This window comes from Coptis chinensis, chromosome 5 (genome assembly GCF_015680905.1).
Source record: "Coptis chinensis isolate HL-2020 chromosome 5, ASM1568090v1, whole genome shotgun sequence".
NCBI lineage: Eukaryota > Viridiplantae > Streptophyta > Magnoliopsida > Ranunculales > Ranunculaceae > Coptis > Coptis chinensis.
Genome location: NC_141460.1, coordinates 80158762 through 80181424, shown reverse-complemented (window position 1 = coordinate 80181424; position 22663 = coordinate 80158762). Strand labels below are relative to the sequence as shown.

Below are 22663 nucleotides of genomic sequence, written 5' to 3'. Positions count from 1 at the left end.
ACAAACTAGTAAAATCTGGAATTTTGAGGTTTTTGTGCGAAGTGTAACTACCTTTTTTTTGTGGAAAAATTGAGACAGGCTGATAATTCCCTTGGAGTGCTTGGAGGAACCAACGCTAGGAGCAAAAAATCACTCAAAGTTGACAACAGAAATAATGAGTAGGAGAGGAGAATACGTAAGTTGAATGGAGACGAAATCCTCGAATAATTCCATTTATTTAACATAGAGTTTGAGAAATTAAAATAAAAGAAAATCTTGTAATTATGCTTTTAATCCAGTGTTTAGAAAACCGGACCGGACCAGTGGTTGAACTGGGTCCGATCAGAACCAATACATTTTCGGTTCGGGTCAGTTAAAATTTGAGTTTTTGATTAGACCCTCAATCTAAATTTAAACCGTGGTTGAACCGGTTCAGATCTAAACTAGATCACCCTTATCATAGGGAGTTGAACCTAGCACCTAAACAAGATACTCCAAAGTCCAAACCAACATGCTACTGTGTGTTTCTTGTATAAGAAATTCATTTTGGTATATAATACCAATTAATATTGAATTAAAACATGTATTTATTTATTTTATTATTGTAATTATTAAAAAATTTGCTAAATAAACATCAATCGATCCGACTGAGTCGAACCATGATTGAACTTGATTGAGCCACTTTAACAAAAAATTGGTTCGACCACTGGTTCGGTTTTCAAAACATTGTTTTAATCTTGAATTAATGATCTAACCGTATATCAAGAACAGCAAAACGCGTATCAAGAACAGCAAAAGGCGTGAGCTGTTCTTGATAAGACCATAACGTTCCCGGGAACGTAATCACCAACTACTAAAAATTTGAGGAACTACCGAAACTTATCACCTGACACTTGATACCTTTTTAGCCCCCTATTCAACTCATACAATTCCTTTCTTTTCCCAACTTCTCATGGCAACTCATACTCCTGCAGCTCCAGTTGTCCCTTCCGAGGGTGCTGGAACAAATGTAGTTCAAAATCAAGCTCCAACTCCTGCTCAGATTCCAAATCAGGGTCGTACTTTTCTGGGCAATAGTAGATCCAAGAAATCGATAAGGAATTTCACAGAGAAATGGCCAACTACCAGAACTGCGGAAACATCAGCGGGTGAAGAAGCACTCGGAGACTACGAAGAGGTCGACTTCTTGATGGCAGATGAGACAGCTCTCAAGGATAAAGTGTTGATGACTTGCGTCAGAGAGATTGCTTCCCCAGGTAACTCAGGTCGTCAATTGTGTGCTTTTTATTTGGCTGGCTTAAATTGTGTGTTCACCGACCTGTGGGAGATATGTCATGATGCTATCATACAACTTGGAGGCAAACATGTTGAGGTGCGCTTACCTACACAGAGTGAATCATCTCTGATAACACTCCATGAGAATGCGGATCCATCAACCTGTCTACTGCTGTTTGGTCAAATGGTCGTAGTTTTGTTTAAGAATGTATCATCAGCTACACAGCCTACACTGCTTTCATGAAGAAGATAATTGTTGCCTTGAGATCTCACATTGGAATGGCTCAATCAGCTGAGACGTCTGCTGCATTTTCATTTGAGCGTGCAGCATTGATTCGTGCACATCTGGGTTCGAGCATCAAATTTAAGAAAGAGCTGTTGAGTAAGCTCATCCATATGACAAATCTTGAGAGTGTCTTAGGAAATGTGTGCACCTATCTGACCACCATCCTATCCTGGACAGACATGGCGCCCATGGTCCTTATTCATAACACCCTTCTCGTGAATAAAATCCCTGTTTTGCGTGACTCTCGTGTATTGAGTGAGGTGATCAGCCTAGCTCACGCCTTCCAAGCTGTCAACAAACATGAGTTTCCCCAGTACTTCCGGATATTGACCTCTTTCCGAGAACAGAAACTTCTTGAGAGGTCCAGATTCCCTACTCAGATAGCAGTTGTAGGGGAGCGATATCCTATCATGCACGCGTGCAACATAAGCGAACTCAGGACATCGACCTCCAAGACCGAACTGTGAGCAGCTCCCTCGAGAACACGCAGGTGCAGCGAACTCAGCGCATCGACATCCAAGACTGTAGGGGAGCGATATCCTATCATGCACGCGTGCAACGTAAGCGAACTCAGGACATCGACCTCCAAGACCGAACTGTGAGCAGCTCCCTCGAGAACACGTAGGTGCAGCGAACTCAGCGCATCGACATCCAAGACCGACCTGTGAGTAGTTCCTTTCAAATAGGTGGTACGAACAAAGATGTCTCGGTACGAGCACATAACTAGAGACAGAACGCCTCAGATAAGATGACCACCAGGGGTAATCATTACCAAAATCTTGATTGTATTTCCCACCACCGGGAAATAGGGGTAACCTCGCCAACACCCAATCAGCAGATGACTTATAATATAACTAGCCCAACACTCATTCACGATCTCCACCTTACACGTGTACCAGAGCCACACGTGCCTTCCAGATTGATATTCCCTTAAGCCTATAAATACCACCTGATTGAACTACGTCGGGCCTGATTCCTCTCTCCCCAGAAAGAAAAGGAAACCAACAAGAGGATACGTAGGCAGTTCACTCAGAAGCGAACTCGGTCCCAACAGAAAACCCAAAACACCCCTTTACATTGGCGCCGTCTGTGGTTTCGATTACTTGGGAAACTACATTACCCTAAAATTGCAATTCTCAAGCCCACGAAGCATGGTCAGTCTCGAAGCTCAGATTTAAAACCTTGCCGAACAACTAGGTGTAACAAACCAAAGCATTTCTTTGCTCCGGCAAGAAAATGCTACTTTACAGGCCCAAGTTGACACTTATCAACAGCAACAAATTGGTAATGTTGCCGAAAACGGCATCAACGAGGTTAATCAGCAGATTAACGAATTGTCACACCGGATAGGCCAAAGTGCAGTAAAAAAAGATGCCACCCACATTGTGCAAAAGATGCTCAAGACATATCGCGCGTCTCGGTTCAGTGCCGACGTTCTCAGTAAATCTTCTCCTCAAGATTTTATCCAGCCACGTTTTCCCATGTATGATGGCAGCACCTGTCCCGGTCAACATGTGGCTCGATACATTCAGAGTTTGGCCCTCTACAGTTCTTCTGAGTATGATCATCTTCACTGTCGATTATTTCCGGCCAGCCTCAAGGATGGCGCACTTGATTGGTTCTTTTCTCTCGAGCCGGATTCTATTAAAACTTTTGAGCAGCTTACCGACCTGTTTGCCAGCCAATACGTGCATAACAAACGTAAGAAGGCAGATCTTGATTCGCTGTTCCAGCTATCATTCAGAGAAGACGAGACCATTCGCCAATTCTTAGGGCGGTTCAAGGCCGAACTGTTGTGTATGGAAAGCGGACTGAAAGAGTCTTTTGCGGCATTTTCAAGCGGTCGATCAATACCGATCTCTGCGATGAAGGAAGCCAAACGCTATCCGAACTGTACGCCCGAGTTGACAAGTATATCAAGTTGCAAGAAAGTTTGCAGTCCAACGGGTTAGCCGAAAACCAAGAGGTAGCAGCAATCTCTGATAATTCTCCGCGTGCCAAGCAGCGACCCAGGTCGCAGGCACCAAAGCCAAGAACCCGACAAGATAACAACAGAAAGTTCGCTGTCTTGACACGATCTCCTAGTTACATCCTAGACAAGATCCAGCGAGCCTCGTACTTCCGCCCCGATGTGAAGCAGCCAGTCGATCGACCTGACAAGCCATATTGCCCATTCCACAAAGCCAAATGTCATGAAACCAATGCATGCTGGGGACTTAAGCACTATCTTCAAGATCTTGTCGAAGCTGGTCACATTAAGCATTACACCAACATTTCTGACGGTGATTTGCGTCATAAGCTCATGGCTCGCCGAGTGCACAGTCGATCTCCACCTCGCCGAGGACGTACTCGATCTCCGCATCGCCACCACCATTAAGACTTTCAAGTTCACCCCCACAATAGAGGTCGTCCCCAAGATCGTTCTCGTCATGAGCGGAGACAACACTCCTCCGATCGTGACAATGCCCGGACAATTCACATGATTACTTTCCTCGATGATTCAGTTACTTCATCCAGAGAGAAAAGACGTCGTGTTGGCGCTCTTCAAGAAGTATATCATTTTACTTCCCAAGCAGCACATGCTCCGCGTCACTCAGGTCGCCATTCAGGAGATATCATTTTCACAGAGACCGACCTCAACAAGGTCTATCTTCCTCACAATGATGCCTTAGTCGTCCACGTCAAGATCAGCGACTGGACCGTCAAGCGCGTCTTGATCGACCCGGGGAGTTCATGCGACGTTTTATTTTACCACACTCTCCAAGAAATGAGTTTACCCAAGTCAGTTCTGATAGACCCGATTGCCCCCCTTTATGGGTTCAATGGTTCCAGAGCCGACCCAGTCGGTGATATCATCCTTCCAGTGTCAGTAGGATCTAAAGAGGACAAAGTCAGCTGCAATACGCGCTTCAGCGTCCTGGACATCCCGTCGTCCTATAATGCCATCTTAGGACGACGATGGATCCACCAAATGTAAGCTGTACCGTCGACGTTGCATCAAGTTCTCCGTTTCCCGGGCCCCAGAGGAACGATGGAACTGAGAAGCAATCAACTGGAAGCCTATCATTGTAACCAAATCTTGTCAGCAGGAAAGACCGACAGTGCACCACTCCACACAGGTAGTGAACCCCTTAATTATACAATGGCCAACGACACGGTTTGCGAGAGGTCGAGCCAACGCATCAAAAAGCGATGCGGTTGGGGGCTCCACTAAGAAGAGGAAGTCGTCCACTTACACTCCAGAGGTCAATCCAGCCGTTGCCGTTTTATCAGAACGGATTCCCAAAGTCGCCTCAGTTGGTATTCATGCCATGATCCACGCTCCCGAAGACCCTACGCTATTTTTGTCACACCCGTTAGCAACCAGATGGATTCACAGGCACGTGTTACATCACAAGACTTCCTGCCGACGGTCACTCCAGCCCCTCTGAGTATGACCACAGAAACTAGTCCAGTTCCCGTTCTCGTCACCACAGCTGCCGATCCAGTTCGGACTCACAAATGCACTCTCCCTCAGGTCATTGAAGTGCCACCACGCGAAGAAGTGTCGCCGCCTAAGTCAGCATCTCAATAGGTCGACAGAGAGCGAGTGAACTGAGGAACTGATAGTGACCCCAAGTTTGTGTATGTAGGGGCAAACCTTGACCCTACACTCAAAGCTCAACTTGTAAATTTTCTGGCTATGAATAAAGATGTTTTCGCTTGGTTGTATATTGATGTGCCAGGTATAAACCCTAGTGTAGCATGTCATCGGTTAAATGTACGTCCTAATGCTAGGCCAATTCGCCAGCGGCCTCGTCGATTATCTCTGCGTTTTCAAAAAGCCATTAATGACGAAGTCGACAAACTCAAGCAAGTCGGTTTCATCAGAAAGGTGGACTACCCCGATTGGGTCGCTAACATCGTGGCGGTCCCCAAAAAGAATGGAACAGTTCGCCTATGCGTCGATTTCACGAATGTTAATCAAGAAACGCCGAAAGATAGTTTTCGCCTACCACGCATTGACCGACTGGTCGATCAGACTTGCGGACATGAACTGCTTTCCTTTATGGATGCATATAGCGGATACAATCAAATCCCGCTCGCGGAGGAAGATCAAGAGAAGACCTCGTTCATTACTGAACAAGGAATTTATTGTTATAACGTCCTCCCGTTTGGTCTTAAGATTTGGAGGCGACATATCGGCGTCAGAATCGACATGTTCGGGACATGTTAGGAGAAACCATGGAAGTTTATATCGACGACATGGTCGTCAAGAGCAAAAAAGCAGTCGACCATATTACTCACTGAGCAAAGCGTTCTCAGTTAGCGCCGCTTCGCATGAAGTTGAACCCAGAGAAATGCCTCTTTGGAGCGTCCTCTGGTAAGTTTCTCGGTTATCAAGTGTCACAACGCGGGATCGAAGCAAAACCTGACCAAATCAGAGCGTTCTTAGACATGCCTGATCCACAGACCAAGAAGCGGAATCTGAAGTTGTCGGGGCATGGTTGCTGCACTTAATCGATTCATATCCAGAGCGTCAGACAAGTGTCGTCCGTTCCTACAACTCCTCAGGAAAGGCGAGCAGTTCTCATGGAACGACCAATGTCATGACGCATTCGCCACTCTCAAAAAATACCTCACCACGCCCCCTGTTTTAACCACACCAGTAGATGGAGAAACACTGGGGCTATACCTGGCAGTATCAGATTTTGCGATCAGTTCGGTTCTCTTCAAAGAGGAGAACAACTCAGAAAAGCCAATATATTTCACAAGTAAGATGCTCACGCCAGCTGAGAAGAATTATTCTTTCCTTGAACGAGCCGTACTTGCTTTGGTGTATTTGGCAAGGAAATTCAGGCCGTACTTTCAAGCCCATCCGATCAACGTATTGACCGACCTTCCACTAAAGAAACTCCTCCACAAAGAAAACAAAACTACTCATATGGCCGTATGGGCCGAGGAGCTCGGTGAACACCACATGGAGTTTGTACCTCGCATCTCTCAGAAGGGCCAAGTCGTTGCCGATTTTCTCGCCGATTTCCCTGTTAAGGACCCACACTGGGAGCCCCATATGGAGCTCGCTGTTGTCAAAGAACGTGTCAAATCAATTTGGTCTCTCTTTGTTGATGGCTCTAGCAACCCCGGAGGGAGTGGCATCGGGGTCGTTTTAGTGTCTCCCGACGGAGTTATGGTTGAAAAATCAGTTCGACTCGACTTCGCATCTTCCAATAACGAGGCAGAATACGAAGCAATGATCATGGGCCTTCGTATGGCATTACAGCTCGGTGTGCAAGAGCTCCAAGTTTTTAGTGACTCACAACTGGTCGTTCGCCAGATTGCTAAGGAGTACACTACTCAGGAAGGTAACCTTTCGAAATATCTTCAGGTCGTTCATCATTTGTTACCTTCTTTTAAGAAAGCTACCATACATCATTTTTTGCGTAATGAGAACCGTCACGCAGACATCCTAGCTTACATGGCAACTCAAACACCGAGTTGTGGTCCACGACAACTCCTCATTGAGATCGTCGATCGACCTGCATACCAGGTCGAACATGCCCTAGTTATAACCGATCTGTTCCCTCTCTCCGACGATCAGATGCGCCAGACCTGGATGCAGCCCATCATAGACTACATCCAACATGGCACGCTCCCTGTAGAGCGTACCAAAGCCAGACAAATCCAATATCAAGCTCGTCGCTATTGCGTGTTACATGATAAGTTATTTAGGAAATCTGCTGGTGGACCGCATTTGCGATGTCTTACTCCAGAGCAGGGCCAATTGATATTTGCCGAAATTCATGAAGGAGAATGTGGAAACCATGCCGGAGGTCACTCCTTAGCTCACAAGGCAATTTCCCAAGGCTACTTCTGGCCCCGTATGCAGACCGACGCCAAAGCATACGTTCTCAAGTGCTTAAAATGTCAAACGTTCGGCCACAACATCATTCAGCCCGCACGCGAACTGATCAATATAGCAAGCCCATGGCCATTTCACATGTGGGGCATGGACATTATGGGACCATTCGTCCCCCAGAAAAGCACTGGTTTTCGGTTCGTCTTAGTGGCAACCGACTATTTCACCAAGTGGGTCGAGGCCATCCCTTTAGCACATGTCAAAGAATCGCATGTCCGAAATTTCATCTGGACTCATATCATCACCAGATTTGGGTTGCCACATACCCTCATCATGGACAACGGACCCCAATTCAGAGGCCGAACCGTTAAAGAGTTTCTTGCAAAGTGGAAGATAGTTCATGCATTTTCTACTCCACAGTACGCTCAGAGTAATGGTCAAGCGGAAGCCAGCAACAAGGCCATCTTAGAAAATTTAAAGAAAAAGATTGAAAAGAACAGGAGCCAATGGCCGAACCAATTGGAAAACATCTTGTGGGCTCATCGCACCACAGCTCGGTCTAGTACCGGCGAATCTCCATTTTCCTTGTGCTATGGCACAGAAGCTGTCATTCCCACCGAACTGACAGTTACTACGACTCGGTCCGAGCTCGTTGAGACCGGACACAATGATTCTGTCTTAGCACGAGAGGTCGATTTGCTCGAAGAACGGCGTGACTTAGCCACAATCCGAGTTGCATCTTATCAGCAAACCTTGAAGAACTCCTACAATAAACGAGTGCACCCTCGATCTTTCCAGCCTGGCGATCTAGTGCTAAAAAAGACGCAAGACGACTCCAAGCTAGCCCCTAATTGGGAAGGTCCATACATCGTAGAACGTGTTGTCGGCAATGGAGCGTACTGGATAAAAACTCAAGAAGGGACATTGTTACCTCGCCCATGGAATACCTATCTGCTGAAAAGATTTTATCAATAAATCCTTTGTGGTTGTAAATTTTCTTTTCAGCAGTGTAAATGTAAGGTTAAATTTTTATACTACCTAGTATAAGTTATTCCATTTATCGGCATCAAAACGTCCTACAGCTCGCATATGACGAACGACCAGTATACTTTCGCGTTTAGCGTGCGGAAACTCATCATAGCGAACTCTCGTGAGGAACAAAGCGACTCACCGGAGCTCGCCGGGGCTACATCACCTCTCCAATTCTTGTTACGTCGAGGACCTATATTTCTAGGATCGACTACACGAGAACGCTCTCCGTGAGCAAACAGCTCTCTGGAGCTCGCAGGCTACATCGCCTCTCCAATTCTTGTTACGTCGAGGACTTATATTTCTAGGATCGACTACACGAGAACGCTCTCCGTGAGCAAACAGCTCTCTGGAGCTCACAGGCTACATCGCCTCTCCAATTCTTGTTACGTCGAGGACCTATATTTCTAGGATCGACTACACGAGAACGCTCTCCGTGAGCAAACAGCTCTCTGGAGCTCGCAGGCTACATCGCCTCTCCAATTCTTGTTACGTCGAGGACCTATATTTCTAGGATCGACTACACGAGAATGCTCTCCGTGAGCAAACAGCTCTCTGGAGCTCACAGGCTACATCGCCTCTCCAATTCTTGTTACGTCGAGGACCTATATTTCTAGGATCGACTACACGAGAACGCTCTCCGTGAGCAAAACGACTCTCGGAGCTCACGGGCTACATCGCCTCTCCAATTCTTGTTACGTCGAGGACCTATATTTCTAGGATCGATTATAACGAGAACGCTCTCCGCGGAGCAAACTCTCTGGAGCTCGCGAGCTACATCGCCTCCCGATTCTTGTTATGTCAAGGGACCTATATTTCAAGGGTCGACTACTGCGAACGCAGCTCCGTGAGCAGACAACTCTCCGGAGCTCACAGGCTACATAGCCTCTCCAATTCCTGTCACGTCGACGACCTATATTTCTAGAATCCTACGCAGAACGCCAGTTACACACAAGTGCACGGCAACATGCATACGGAACATCACCAATAAAATTATATGACCATTCGTCACAACAACTACATCCACCGATTTGCTGGGATTACCCAGAAAATCCAGATCGGTGATCATTACAAAACTTAACCAAGTATCGAATCGCCACTTTCGTGGAAACCGGTTCCACGAATAAAAAGGCGAACCGCTTTCGGGCAAGCACGAAAACACGACTTTTACCGTTAACTCGTATAAAGAGGGAAATGTAAACGAACTTACAACTTCGTGGGTGATGAGCCAAATCGGGGATCAAATCTCACTTATGACATGCTTATCTTACGGCATTGCGCTAGTCGAAGCGATTATGCCGAGCCGACCTCAAAGCATCACACGCATCTCATGACCTCGTTAATTGGATTCGTAATCGTTTTCTTCAAGCAAGATCGTACTTCGTCGAGGCGGGGCGAAGCGATATGGGGCTTCGATTATCGCCTTCCGGCTTTCGCGCCACCTTCGACACTTCTTAGCATAAGCGGTCACCCCACGACTAATTCCCTTTCTAACTCCGTCCGTCGGTCCACTAACGCGGCATTCTCGGCGATTCGCGTTACGGTACTTGGTAGTCATCACCTCCGGCTTTTCTCTTGCCCCCACGCGCTCAGATACACCCCCATTTCGGTGAGGGTTATCAACAACCTCGGTGTTTTGTACAACTTCTTTCAATTTATCATATCCCGCAAGAAACCGCGCGAGCGAAGTCAAGAGTTAGTTTGCCTTGGTAGCCCGACATAACAACCTAGTGCATCATGAACTTACCAAACAAGCGGCCATATCCATCGTCCCCGATGGCGTCTCCATGTCCTCATCCTTCATCTACGCCTTTGTCGCCATCCAAAGACGATCCCCCTTAGAGCGGCGGGTCGCTATGGGCCGAGTGGAAGCTTCTGATCGACCGTTTCACCATAGGCTTCTTCGGTCTTCCCCACGTAGTAGAACTTCGTTCCCCCGTCACCACAGTAGCGAGGAGGGCGAACTCTCACCGGCCGGGCGACTTTGCCCAGTCGCTACATTCCGCTGGCGTGACGATCGATTCGCCTACCGCTGCGGCGACCCTAAAGACAATGCCGCCGGTTAGGCGTCCGAGCCCTCCTAGGGCGCTTTTATGACTCTTCGGCTTCTCTACAGCATCGGCTTTCCTCTTCTGCGATCACCATGCGTCGCGGTTGAAACTCCATCTTTTCCATTATCGCGAGAGAAGTTTCCCTCATGTTGTCCTTTCCTCTCGGCGTAGGGATGACATCTCGCCATGATAAAACCTAGGAAAAGGCGTCTTGTCACATGAGCTACGGTTTTATCCCCAACTTTTCTCAACGAAAGAATACTCCGCGAAGAGAGTGAACATACGAATAAGCGGCAATGGAGGAAATGCGTGTGAGCGAGCAAAGCAAGAAGACGGTGAAGCTTTGGCACAAAGACAAGCAAATACTTGTTTTGGTATTCGATGAGCCGTTTTATTCAAAAGGAAACGTCTTTTTCCTAAAGCCTCTTAATTACCTTGAGGCGTAAGCGCCATCGCCGCCATCATTCGTTCCTTGAACGGCCATTATCCCTCCACGTGTCGCACGCAGGGAACACCGCCATTAGTGACACTAAACGAAGCGATTCAACACGCTTCACAAAAGCCGGGCCACCGACACGGTGGCCTCATTCTAAAACCACCTCGAGCTGCAGGTCATGTAACAACAAGACGCTCATGTAAACTTACCGGTAGCGAGAGAAGTTGTCAGCGCAGCGTCCCCGCCATTCTTTGTTATCGCGACCGTGATCACACACAACTATAGTTAAGCAAGCGGTTCATACATAATAAGGGAAACGGCGACAAACATGGCATACATACAATCAACGGTCTGTCTTAGCAAGATAGAAACATAATAAGTTAGCCAGGTTGCTGAGACTACCCAGGAAATCCAACCCGACTAAACAATCTTCGTTCTCACATGAATACCCCAACATAGAGCGGAGCACCAGGTCATTCATCGTACTTAAGCATACAAATAAAAAGACGAATTGCCTAGGTTACCCCAGGAAACCAGCTCTAATGTATCACAACCTATAAGCTGACAGCTTAACATAACAAATTTACAACTCGCCATCTCTGGGCTCAACAATTAACCCTCCGGGCACAAGTGATTCGTCAATCTCAGCCTCCCTCCCACCCACCATAACAGATACTCCATCCAAGTCTAAACTTCAGAAGACATCGAGGCAGCGGCGACATCGGTTAAGCGGTATCGCGATCGTGAGGCACGACCTCTGAAGCAGCGGGAGCACTACTCATTCCTCCAAACACCTGGTCTACCCCGATGTGCGATGTGCAGCGTGCATGATCTATCTTCAAAGCGTTGTAGTCCGCCTCCAGTTCAACGAAATCTGCGTCTAGAACATCATAGGCTTTGGTAGCGTCCTGAGCAACCTTCTTGCAGTGTAAGGCATAATCGTTCAACCTACCAATCTCCACGATTCATTTTGCCGGGCGTTCTCTTCAGCTCCACAGTAGTTTTGCCTCGGCTCTTCGGCTTAAGGTGTCTTTCAACATCTTGGCCAAACTTCGGTAGCTTGATGAGCTTTCTTCAGATCTTCCAGTTCCTCACGTTCCATCTTCGAGGCCTCCTGGACGTTCTTCAGTTCATCAGACAGCTTCACCACCGTCTCTCTATCTGCCTCCGCGAACTGCGCAATCTCCTTCAATTTCTGAAACCCACTTACCAGCTGCAAATACACACGCATGGTTAATAGCCACAAAACAACAGCGTCTGTACAAAGACAAATACATCAAATGAAGATTAGACACGCGTACCAAACATTATGCAATTTCCATTCGCCTCAGATTATCAGCCAGCCCTTTCTCATCCAGCTCCCTGCGGTTGCTATCCAGAGCTATCTGTTCTAACAGGCAACCCGATATCTTACTCGACCTGAAGCTACAATCACTCCGGCTTCCGCGATGCGTTCGCCCATGCTCATCTAGGAACACAAACTGTCCCTCCAAGTCGTCAGCCACCACAACAGCCTTTCCACTCGCCTTACGCGGAGCTTTCGCTTTCGGCAGCGGACTGGGTTCACGCCCCCGTCGGGACGCACTAGAACCCGCCCCAAATGTGGCCAAGTCCATGACCTGCTCAGGTCGCGCTCCACTCCGGCGCGAAACCATAGCCCCAGCTGGGCCACCATCAGAACCGCCCCCGGCGCTAGAGCTCTCCCCAAGAGCGTGCCGCGCTACTTTCGTAACTCGGACAGCGTCTTGCTCCGAGGCGTCGCGCGACCTCTTCTCCAACCTGCTCCTCGCTCTAAGATTGAAAACCACCGTTTCCAACTCCACAGGCACATCGATCGAACCGCCTTCAGGGCGGAAGCTCGATCCTCCAGCCCCTGAGGCACCACCTCTAGCAGGTCGCCTCGCACCGCCGTGCACCCGTTGCCTCTCTTCTCGTGTTACTAAGTTAGTCGTTCGTGTCTCCATCACTTCTTCCCTTGTCTGACCTCGAGCTCGGTCTTTTTGCGCCTTCCTTTTTTCCCGGATCGCAGGCCCACCCTTCTCCACAAAGAAGTGTGCAACTTCAGGCAGCTTCGCTTGCTTTTCTTCACGAGTCAACCGCGCGAACCTCTCTATCTCCCCACGATCAGTTCGCTTCTTCACAGAAAACTCTGTAATCAAAGCAAAACAACAGCCTATTAGAACAACTATCAATCGTTATGTAAAGCAACAACAGAAGAATGTTCCTACCCACCGGAAATGTTACAAATCCTAGTTCGCAATCTACACCCGTTCACACAGTAGTTGCCAACTAGCAACAACGGCCTCTTGGTCCAGGCCTCATTGCTTACTCCATCGATCACAGCAGAACGAGTTGTCATAGTTTGCAAGCTAAAGTTCAGATTCCCAGATCGCCTTACCACATAGTGCTCCACTATGTCAGATACCCCTATGTCGTATTCCCCACTCTCATTTAACAAGTCAAACACCTTAAACAATCTCCAGGTGTTACCAACGAACTGACAAGGAGACTTCCAACAATGGGCCAAGAAGTCACATACCAATTTCGAGAACGGTATTTGCATATGCGCTCTCAGCTGGCCCTCACAGATTATTATTCCACCATTCGGCGGGTTGTACTCCTCACTACGAACATTTTCACTCAACCGTGGTTCGTATATCTCCAGGTCGGGGACATCAATCCCATACGCTGCCCTCAGTTCGGGGAACGAGCTAGCAGCACGACGGTTTACACTTCTAAGGGGCACATCGGCGATGGCGACATCTCCCTCGACTGACGTCGACTTCGCCACGCCCGACCTAGATCGGATTATTAGCCTCATCTATCCTATCCTCTTCATCCAACTCAACCTCAGCGCCAACACTCACTTTGCTTCTTCATCCTCATACTCTCCGCAACTCAAAGATATCTCCCGGACCTCCTTCGATCGAGTATCATCCGAATCAGACATTATAGCAAGTCTTTTCTATCAATTACTCAAGCTTAAACCCTATAGCCTTACGATGACCTACCGACTTAATAAAGCGCACTGGACAGAGAAGAAAGTAAATTGAAAATGGAAAGGTAACAGCAGCAGAAGCACTCACCTGAGAAACCCTAGCTTGCGTTTTTGCAGAAGATGAAAACACGCAACACCTTTTCGATGTCCCAAATTTGATTTTGTATAAACCGCCCGTTCAGTTACCAAGAAGTTATGATTACAACCTAGGCTCTAGCCCGCTGCGTGTTCCGCGATGCTTGTCTTTCAGCAGTTCAGGTATAATGCGGCGACACGTTTCTTCTTCAACTGCTACGATTCTGTCACGTGCATATTACGACACAACTTCCCTTTCCCGCCAAATCATCATGTTACATGACTTCAAAAGTTGCGAAGTCCTGGTCGAAGTGTCCACCACAGCTCGCTCACGTTCCACACGTTCTTCCATTTTTTTCTCGCCAAGCGTTTCTGTGGCATAAACACTCTACTGAGAGGGGGCTATGTAGGGGAGCGATATCCTATCATGCACGCGTGCAACGTAAGCGAACTCAGGACATCGACCTCCAAGACCGAACTGTGAGCAGCTCCCTCGAGAACACGCGAGGTGCGGCGAACTCGGCCAGCATCGACATCCAAGCGTAGTAGGGGGCGATATCCTATCATGCACGCGTGCAACGTAAGTGAACTCAGGACATCGACCTCCAAGACCGAACTGTGAGCAGCTCCCTCGAGAACACGTAGGTGCAGCGAACTCAGCGCATCGACATCCAAGACCGACCTGTGAGTAGTTCCTTTCAAATAGGTGGTACGAACAAAGATGTCTCTGTACGAGCACATAGCTAGAGACAGAACGCCTCAGATAAGATGACCACCAGGGGTAATCATTACCAAAATCTTGATTGTATTTCCCGCCACCGGGAAATAGGGGTAACCTCGCCAACACCCAATCAGCAGACGACTTATAATATAACTAGCCCAACACTCATTCACGATCTCCACCTTACACGTGTACCAGAGCCACACGTGCCTTCCAGATTGATATTCCCTTAAGCCTATAAATACCACCTGATTGAACTACGTCGGGCCTGATTCCTCTCTCCCCAGAAAGAAAAGGAAACCAACAAGAGGATACGTAGGCAGTTCGCTCAAAAGCGAACTCGGTCCCAACAGAAAACCCAAAACACCCCTTTACAGCAGTGGCTCAGAAGCTCAGAAGCGAGCAGTATGCTACCATCAACCAGTTTGTTATGCCATCTCAATCTGACGCTGGTCTGGTGGAAGAGCTAGTCGAAATTCATAAGGCTGCTTTGCAGGTCACACCTGCTCCTGCTCCTGCACTGAACTCCATCATTGATTGATAATTTGGTTGATTTCGGTGAATCTGAAGAGTGATTGCCAAACCGGGTTGTTAGAGAGACACTAGCCAATTAGCCCGCCTGTGGCCGGGCCTGCTACATTGATAGTTCACGATGAATTGATTTTACTTTTATCAAACTATTAACAATTAAAATACAGCCATAGTCATTTCAATCTAAAATTGTGGAGTTTCATGAAGTTCTATCTTATGAACCATCCAATTGTTAATTACCATAATTAACCAATAATAATTAATACCCGACGAACCATGAACAATATGACCATTGAATAGAGGACCTAAACACTGTCCTACTTCTAGCACATGATGCAGGAGATTAAGTTACCAATCAATTAAAGTGAAACAGACTAATTAAGAAAGCAGGGAGGGATTTTTGCTTACACATTTGGAATAAACACCTACAATCGAAAGGAATTCTTTTCCTCAAGCTACATAACACATGACACTCAAGTAATAACTTTCTGTAAATCGTAGAATATATAAGAAGGATGTGGTTCTGTTCTTTAGTTCTTGAAGGTAGAGATCAATTTTGGAAATAAAAAATAAATACTAAGATTGAAGACCAAAATAGTTTCAAGACATATCCTTTTTGTCGATTGTCCGATTCTTCTAAAATACTTTTTGGGTGAATTTCCAGGAGAAATGACTATTGAGAGAGACATAGCTTCAATCACCACGTCTGCTAGATCAAGAATGAAAGAAGAGGTGCACCCGTGTTGGCACTTGGCCCCAGCTCTCAATGCCTGATCCAAGAGCCAATTCATTGTACTCCGTGTCAATCTCTTCAAGATTCACTATGTGCTCACTTACAAAGCTAAAAGTCAAGATACAAAGGTTTTAGTTATTGTGATCAGGTTGAATAGAATTTTCAAAATCACTTTGACAATTTGTCACAAGTGCAAGAAGTTAAAGAGTCGGATATATAGAAATCATGATCATGGGTTAAAATATATAATAAATGATTTTGCTGAATCAAGCCATTCTAGAGGCATGTTATATGAGAATAGACGCTCACTCATGATCCCTCCAAAAATACCACACATGTCAAAGTGCAACAACATTATATAAACAGAGAAGGGGTGGGGGTGGGTGAGTATAACTACCTAATAGTCGAGCATATTAAAAGCTTTGAAGCCAATAATTTTCGACATGGGGTTTGATATACTGATATACATATCCATACTTGACCAAGCCATACCCTTCCAGTTCCTCCCCCCTTACAGTTCAACATATCTCCTTAAAACCATATAAGCTAGGCTAATCATATTTTTAGAGTAGAGGTCTCTCAATCAAGGACTCTTTAGATTTGTGAGGCTGCAAAGTATGCACCTTGAAGTAAGTCTCATGGCAAAGAAAGTTTAAGATTGAAAAAAGACGAAGCTATACATATATTTCTCAATCGCTATGAGCAAAACTATATTCAAAGAGTCGAGCTTTGTCGGAAAGACGACAAAATGGGTTATTCAGAACCATGACTAAGTTATGAATCGGAAAATCAAAGAGCTCAACAAAGAGCAATCAGTCACTTGGCGGTGCTCCATAGGGTAGTGTTCGGGGTAATCAACTTGAAACTGAGAAGTTTCAGCATAAGAGTTTATGTGAAAGCTGTCCACTTTTACAAATTTAAAATTTTTAACAAAACTATTTACGCACTTTTAACATGTAATTAACTTTCAAATTGATCTTGAATGTCTCATGTTGACCTGAGCTCCTACTTGCACTTTTGTGGTGGTTAAGTACTCTTCCGTAGAATATGCCTTCTTCGTAAGTGATAGCATCTCAATACATTGCTAAATAAGATTTAATAGAAAATTAAAAGACACAGGTTAGAGGCAGAAAACACATTAACCACATTAACAAAAACCTTAATAAGCACCATAATGTTCTGCTTAAATTATAAATATTCCAAAATACATACCAAAGTCACATCTACAGAGCCAGATATCCAATTTAGGTTTTGGCATAATAATTTAAAAAGTATGTGCAAATGCAAATCAAATGTAGGCTTCAGTCTGACTATTTATAAGATTAATCACGAACTGGATTGTTTATGGTAAGCTAGAAGAACTTACAATGGTCCATTTGATCTTAGAGTTAGAAAGTTAAAGCAATCATATTGCGAGAAGGAGTATGTAGACACGTATCGAGCCTTCATCTTTCATCCAATGATCAGTGTAATGCAATTTTTTGCTGCAAAAGCAAAAAAATAAAAATGATGAGAGCAGCACCAATAAAAAATATATATGAGTTCTAGTGTTTCGAAACCTTTTATCCTTCTTTAAATTGGGGAAGAAAGCGGAAGTATTATGCAAGAAATTGCATTTATCAAAAGCGGTGTTACTAAAAAATGAGAAAAGGACAGTAAAAAGAATACACTATTGAAAACGGCATCCACTTCCAATCATAAAAATTTCGATATCAACCACAAACTCATTAACAACTACTAATGGGAAGACTTTAAAAAGAGGACAACTACTATGTACAACAACACTAAAAGGTTAGTTGCACGATGCTTTCTAACTCGGATTCCTATCTACAATGTAGCACCTGATTTTTTCACACAATAATTATGTGTTTTGTTGCCCTTGGTATTTTTTTAAACAATAATTGTTTTTCAAAATAGATGTGTAAATAATTTGCAAGCAATGACATACTAGTGCAACTTTGCTTGATTCTTCCTTATGGTCAAAAGTAAAAAACGTTAAGACTACATAGTACATATATAATTAATGGCTTTGAGATTCTATTTGATGCACTATTAAGCTGTTGATTACTTCAAATTTCAAGAGCAAATCTACATGAAACTTTGGCATACACTTTTCAAGACTTGAGCATTTCTATGTCCTGAATCCGAACCTACCTATGCAATGCATAAAAAGTTGCTAGTACTATTATCATGTCATATTTGCTATTGAAGCAAAAGTAATCTAAAAGTAATTTAGTGACTTGAATATACCCTTGAACCAAAAGACACCTAAGCAAGATTTATGTACTATCAAGTTATACATTTTTTTTATACACGCACACACCCAAGAAGGATTTTAAACTCGAAACATTAGTTCCATGACTGAATTTCTTTAACTCACCCCCTACTGTAATATACTTACCCACTTTGGTTAGACTGAAATCAGAAGAACCACGAAAGACGTATATATGTTCTTTAGACATACGATAGTCAAGACTGATTAAACATGACATTGTCTTCTTTAGTCTGCAAATTAAATGTTATATTACGAAGAAATCCTTACCAATATCTTCATCTTGATAAGTACATTTTAACCATTAAGAACATAAACTATGGTACATTCTTACGTTTTTTTTTATTGTACAAATCAAAGTTTTTCTGTTTTTTTTTTATTATTTTCCAAATGATGTAGGCAAATAAACTATTCCAGTTAGTGAAAAAGAGCTGATTTCAGAACCAAAGACAAACTTCAATAATTCATTATGGAGGTATTGAATCATCGATTTAACACAAAGAGTTGATTGCAAATTAATCGCAGATTGCAAAATCATAAAAAAATAAACATTCGAAAAATCCCAGCATCCCCAACACAAAGCACTCATTTATATACATATGTTAAGTTATGCATATCATATACTTAAACTGAAAAAGGTGAGCCAACACAAAGCCTATGAAGCTTACCAACTGATGGTCTTTCCTCTTGTGAAAATTTCTCCAGAGCCTCCCGATCTCTGATTGTTGCCAAAGTAGATACTTTGAGCTGGTACCATTGTTTATCGAAAACCTGCAAAGTGATTCAAGGTTTGACAATACGTTTTATAGTGCTGCAACAACAACTATTTCTACAATAATAATATTGTAAGGAAGCAATTTATCAACCTTGAATTCTTTCTTCACTTTCAATGAAACATGATGAATGCCAATTACAATACACGTTCTGATAGTTTCACTAATAATTGAATCAACACTCGAATCGAGGCACGTAGCAAAGTAGCAAAACGTGTTCAAACACTCAGCACTCACTAGTCTCAGAGATGCAACTGGTCTGTCTAGTATCTATTAATACATTCCTATTTTCCATTAGAACCCCATATTCTAGACTAATGCATTTCTCTTTCACAGCCTTAGATTCACATTCAAGTAAGAAACCTAATAAACATTACCAAGGGGGGGAAAAACCTCTTCCAACGCCCATTTCCCACGCCAAGCAAAAGATTTGGGGAAACCGATTGGACTGCTGATTTCTTTAAGTTGCGCTGCATAAGCATTTGGAATGATTTATAGGTATGGCTAAGTACTTCCATATGAAGTCTCTTGGATACTAATACAGCCGAGCATTTAGGTTTTTTTTTTCATTTTCTATTTTTCATTTATTTTTTTGCTTCAAGGTTTATTGATTAAATAAACAGGTTACAAACTTACAACAAATGTTTGTATCCACGGTATAGGATTAGTAAATACTTTTCATTTTCAATATTTAAACAACTAAAAGATGTTATTATATACACAGGAGAGTTCCTTTCCTAATACCTGGTTTCACAACTAAAATGATGCAAAAGTTGGGAGGAATAGCTCACAAGAACTTCTCCATAACTTTCAGTGAGTTTAGTGTCATAAGAAAGTTTGGAAGAAGTTATTGTCCTTCGCTTACGCCAAAGAAGTACTCTCGATATGTCACGAAAAGGGAGCACATCAGCCTCCCAAATTATTCTTCACACAAGATTAAAAACTTAGACAGAATGGTATCTACAAAAGTTCATATTAGTGGGATATCACTATGAAATATGGCTCCACGGTCCTTTCAAAGATGTGATATGGATTCTAGGCCCACGCAGAAAAAAAATCTAGCTTACAAAGAAAATGGACATCTCTCAAATCACACCATAATCAAGTAGGTAAACTAAACATTGCCATCATTAAGTGGTGACTCTATTTATAGATGGTAAATATACGGCCAGTAATGGAGGCACAGTATTTACACCCAACTAATGAGATTGGCACCCCTTTGACAAATTCCCATGTATTGGCACCCCTCCATTAATCGTATAAGTTGACGTACACCCCTCCATTCTCACGGGAACAAACTTCCGCAATCTTTATATACTTGCGGCAGCGTCTTACCATGGTTTTGGAGACATCATGGTATTCGTTTGCTGTGGGTTTTGGGATATCACGGTATCCGTGTGTCATGGGTGTTCAAAACTTGAAGTACAAAAAAATTCCTTTGCGGCAAAACTGTGTCGTGAGATGTGGGAACCCACGACAACTCGCTGACGTGGAATGTGGAACTCACGGAGTCACGACAACTCACTGGCGTGGGATTATCAGGCATGTTGGGGTGTAAAAGGATATATAGGGAATAACTATTATTCTTCTACCCTTTTGTCAAAGAGGTGCCAATCCCATAAAGTGGGGTGTAAATACCGCCGCTTTACTTTTATGATCTCTTAATCGACATTCAGAATGATTTCGGTGCACAAAGAAACCAAACTTCTTGGAGGAGCAAAAGCTGCATCAATAATCGAGTTGACCCGGCTTGAGATAGAAGTCCCAATACTTTCAGAATTGTAATAGCAAGAACCGAAAGATGTGAGGGCAATTCTCGCGATGATGTTTGTTGCCACCGCTCCGGGATCAACTGCCTTTGTCTGGAGAAGTCATATAAACCCGAGTCTACCTAGTATATGAAGCGAGAAACCTACATATGGCAAATAAAAATTACAATAATTTGCGGTAAGAATTGTTATCTATAATATAATCCATTTATCGACCATCGCTTTTCAAAGACGCGGTTGTATAGAAATTATGCACTAAGTTTACGCAATCCCACATGTTTGCCGTGAGATTAAGCGTGGGTGGGAATAATAAGTTGTTGGAACAACATACTGATTGACTTTTAGATGACAAAGTCAAAACAAAAGTGGTGTTCTCTAATAGATGGTTGTGGCCGATAATTAGGCCATCCACCAAATAGACCCGATATAGCTCATTGATTTAGGGGCTTCTGCACCATCCACAACTATCCTTTTCTCATCAGTGTCATGCTTGCAGATGATTGATTTTCAATTTTTCATTAGATTTCTCTTAATTGGCTATCTTCTACAGTAATTTTAAGTAAAAGTGGGAAAGGAGACAAAGAAGTTCTTAAATACATCTGATCTGAAACACGGGAAGAACCTTCAACCAACCATAGTTGCCGATGGAGCCCGTAAAGAAGAGAATAGCAATAAGCGGACTATTGAGAAAATAATTAAATGTGATTATTATTTTAATTTGGGATCCATTAACATACTTACCAAATTTCTTGGTATAATCATTGATTGATATTTTCCCATTTCTAATGTTATTCTTTTCTCAAGGCGGCTTACATTTGGTGGATTCATAAACTTCAAACACATGGATATGCTTTTTTGAGAGATGAACAGTTCCCAAATGACGTTTCCTCAATGACTTGTATAGTAGATACTGCAGAAACATCATCAGTTATATTTATCAAATTATTTTTCTAGATACAAATGGAAAGATGACTGAGAAGAAGAGTAAAGACTCAAGCCCGGAAATAATGTGGGAATCCCATATTTGCACACACACACACACATGTAAAGAAATTGAAAGGGTAATAATTCCCAAAAAATTGAGTATACCATAGAGCACAGTTTGCAAGATTTTGCATACAATTTCAAGGTACCAAAGAATCAGTAGAAGATATTTCAACTTTTTCAACACTAAATAATTTCTAAATATTATGGCGAATCTCAGTTAAACACTACGTCTTTTCAAACGGAGAAATATTACCCAAATCCGAGGTTTAGTTACACTGGTAAAAGATCAATACATGAAAAGGGGTCAAGGTATTCCAACTTTTGGTATGTCTTAATAAATTTATTAATAGAATTAGCATTACGTACCCCCAAATGGTTTTGATTGCTCGAAAAAATGGGTTTTCACCCAGGAATCTAGAGTTGATTAAATGGACTATGAAGTTGCAATTAGACAAAAAGAAAATGGAAAATCAAACAGTAAAAAATAAACCGAAACAATTAAATAAGCATGATCAGAAATAACCTGCTTGCGATTCATAGCAGTGCTAGAGTCGGTGGTACGGTTTATAGAGAAAGCGTTGTTGATGAACGAAAGTGGGGAGAGAGGGAAAGGTTTTTATTGCTCTGTTTCCACAATTAAGTCTCCCAACACTTAGTAGTTTAATTTTGACATCACTCTATCATTCTTAGTTTAATTTGGGAAGAAGAGAAGAATAAGAGAGAGGGTTTGAATAGATGGATCTGGAACATATTTGGGATAATGAACAACGATTTTCAATTTCAATGTATTGGAATATTTGTATGACTTGTCCAAGTACAGGGGCAAAAGACTCTTGGAGGGAGCAGTCCCTTATACCGGAGTGCTTGGAAATAACCACTTTCGAAGCGGCAAGGTGGGGGGTCACCCCA

At 43.7% G+C, this 22663-nt stretch overlaps 2 protein-coding genes across 2 annotated transcripts; one reads left to right on the top strand and one right to left on the bottom strand.

The window, feature by feature from the left end:
- Positions 1–796: 796 nt before the first annotated feature.
- On the top strand, positions 797–16219 carry LOC147499176 (uncharacterized). Its single transcript, XM_086559107.1, has 2 exons — positions 797–1235; positions 15885–16219. The coding sequence occupies exons 1-2, from the start codon at positions 932–934 to the stop codon at positions 15992–15994; spliced, it is 414 nt and encodes a 137-aa protein (XP_086415233.1). The 5' UTR covers positions 797–931; the 3' UTR covers positions 15995–16219.
- LOC147499177 (uncharacterized) lies at positions 12203–13716 on the bottom strand. The gene is made up of 2 exons (XM_086560842.1): positions 13128–13716; positions 12203–13044 (listed from the first exon to the last, which is right to left on the bottom strand). The coding sequence occupies exons 1-2, from the start codon at positions 13714–13716 to the stop codon at positions 12203–12205; spliced, it is 1431 nt and encodes a 476-aa protein (XP_086416968.1).
- Positions 16220–22663: the final 6444 nt, after the last annotated feature.

What these genes read in the sequence shown, in the direction of transcription:
- LOC147499177 (XM_086560842.1), bottom strand. Translation starts at nt 13,716, where the DNA reads ATGAGGCTAATAATCCGATCTAGGTCGGGCGTGGCGAAGTCGACGTCA. An exon ending in TAGGATTTGTAACATTTCCG is followed by an intron (nt 13,045 to 13,127) that starts GTGGGTAGGAAC and finishes CTTTGATTACAG; the next exon opens with AGTTTTCTGTGAAGAAGCGA.
- LOC147499176 (XM_086559107.1), top strand. Translation starts at nt 932, where the DNA reads ATGGCAACTCATACTCCTGCAGCTCCAGTTGTCCCTTCCGAGGGTGCT. An exon ending in CAGAGAGATTGCTTCCCCAG is followed by an intron (nt 1,236 to 15,884) that starts GTAACTCAGGTC and finishes GTGAATTTCCAG; the next exon opens with GAGAAATGACTATTGAGAGA.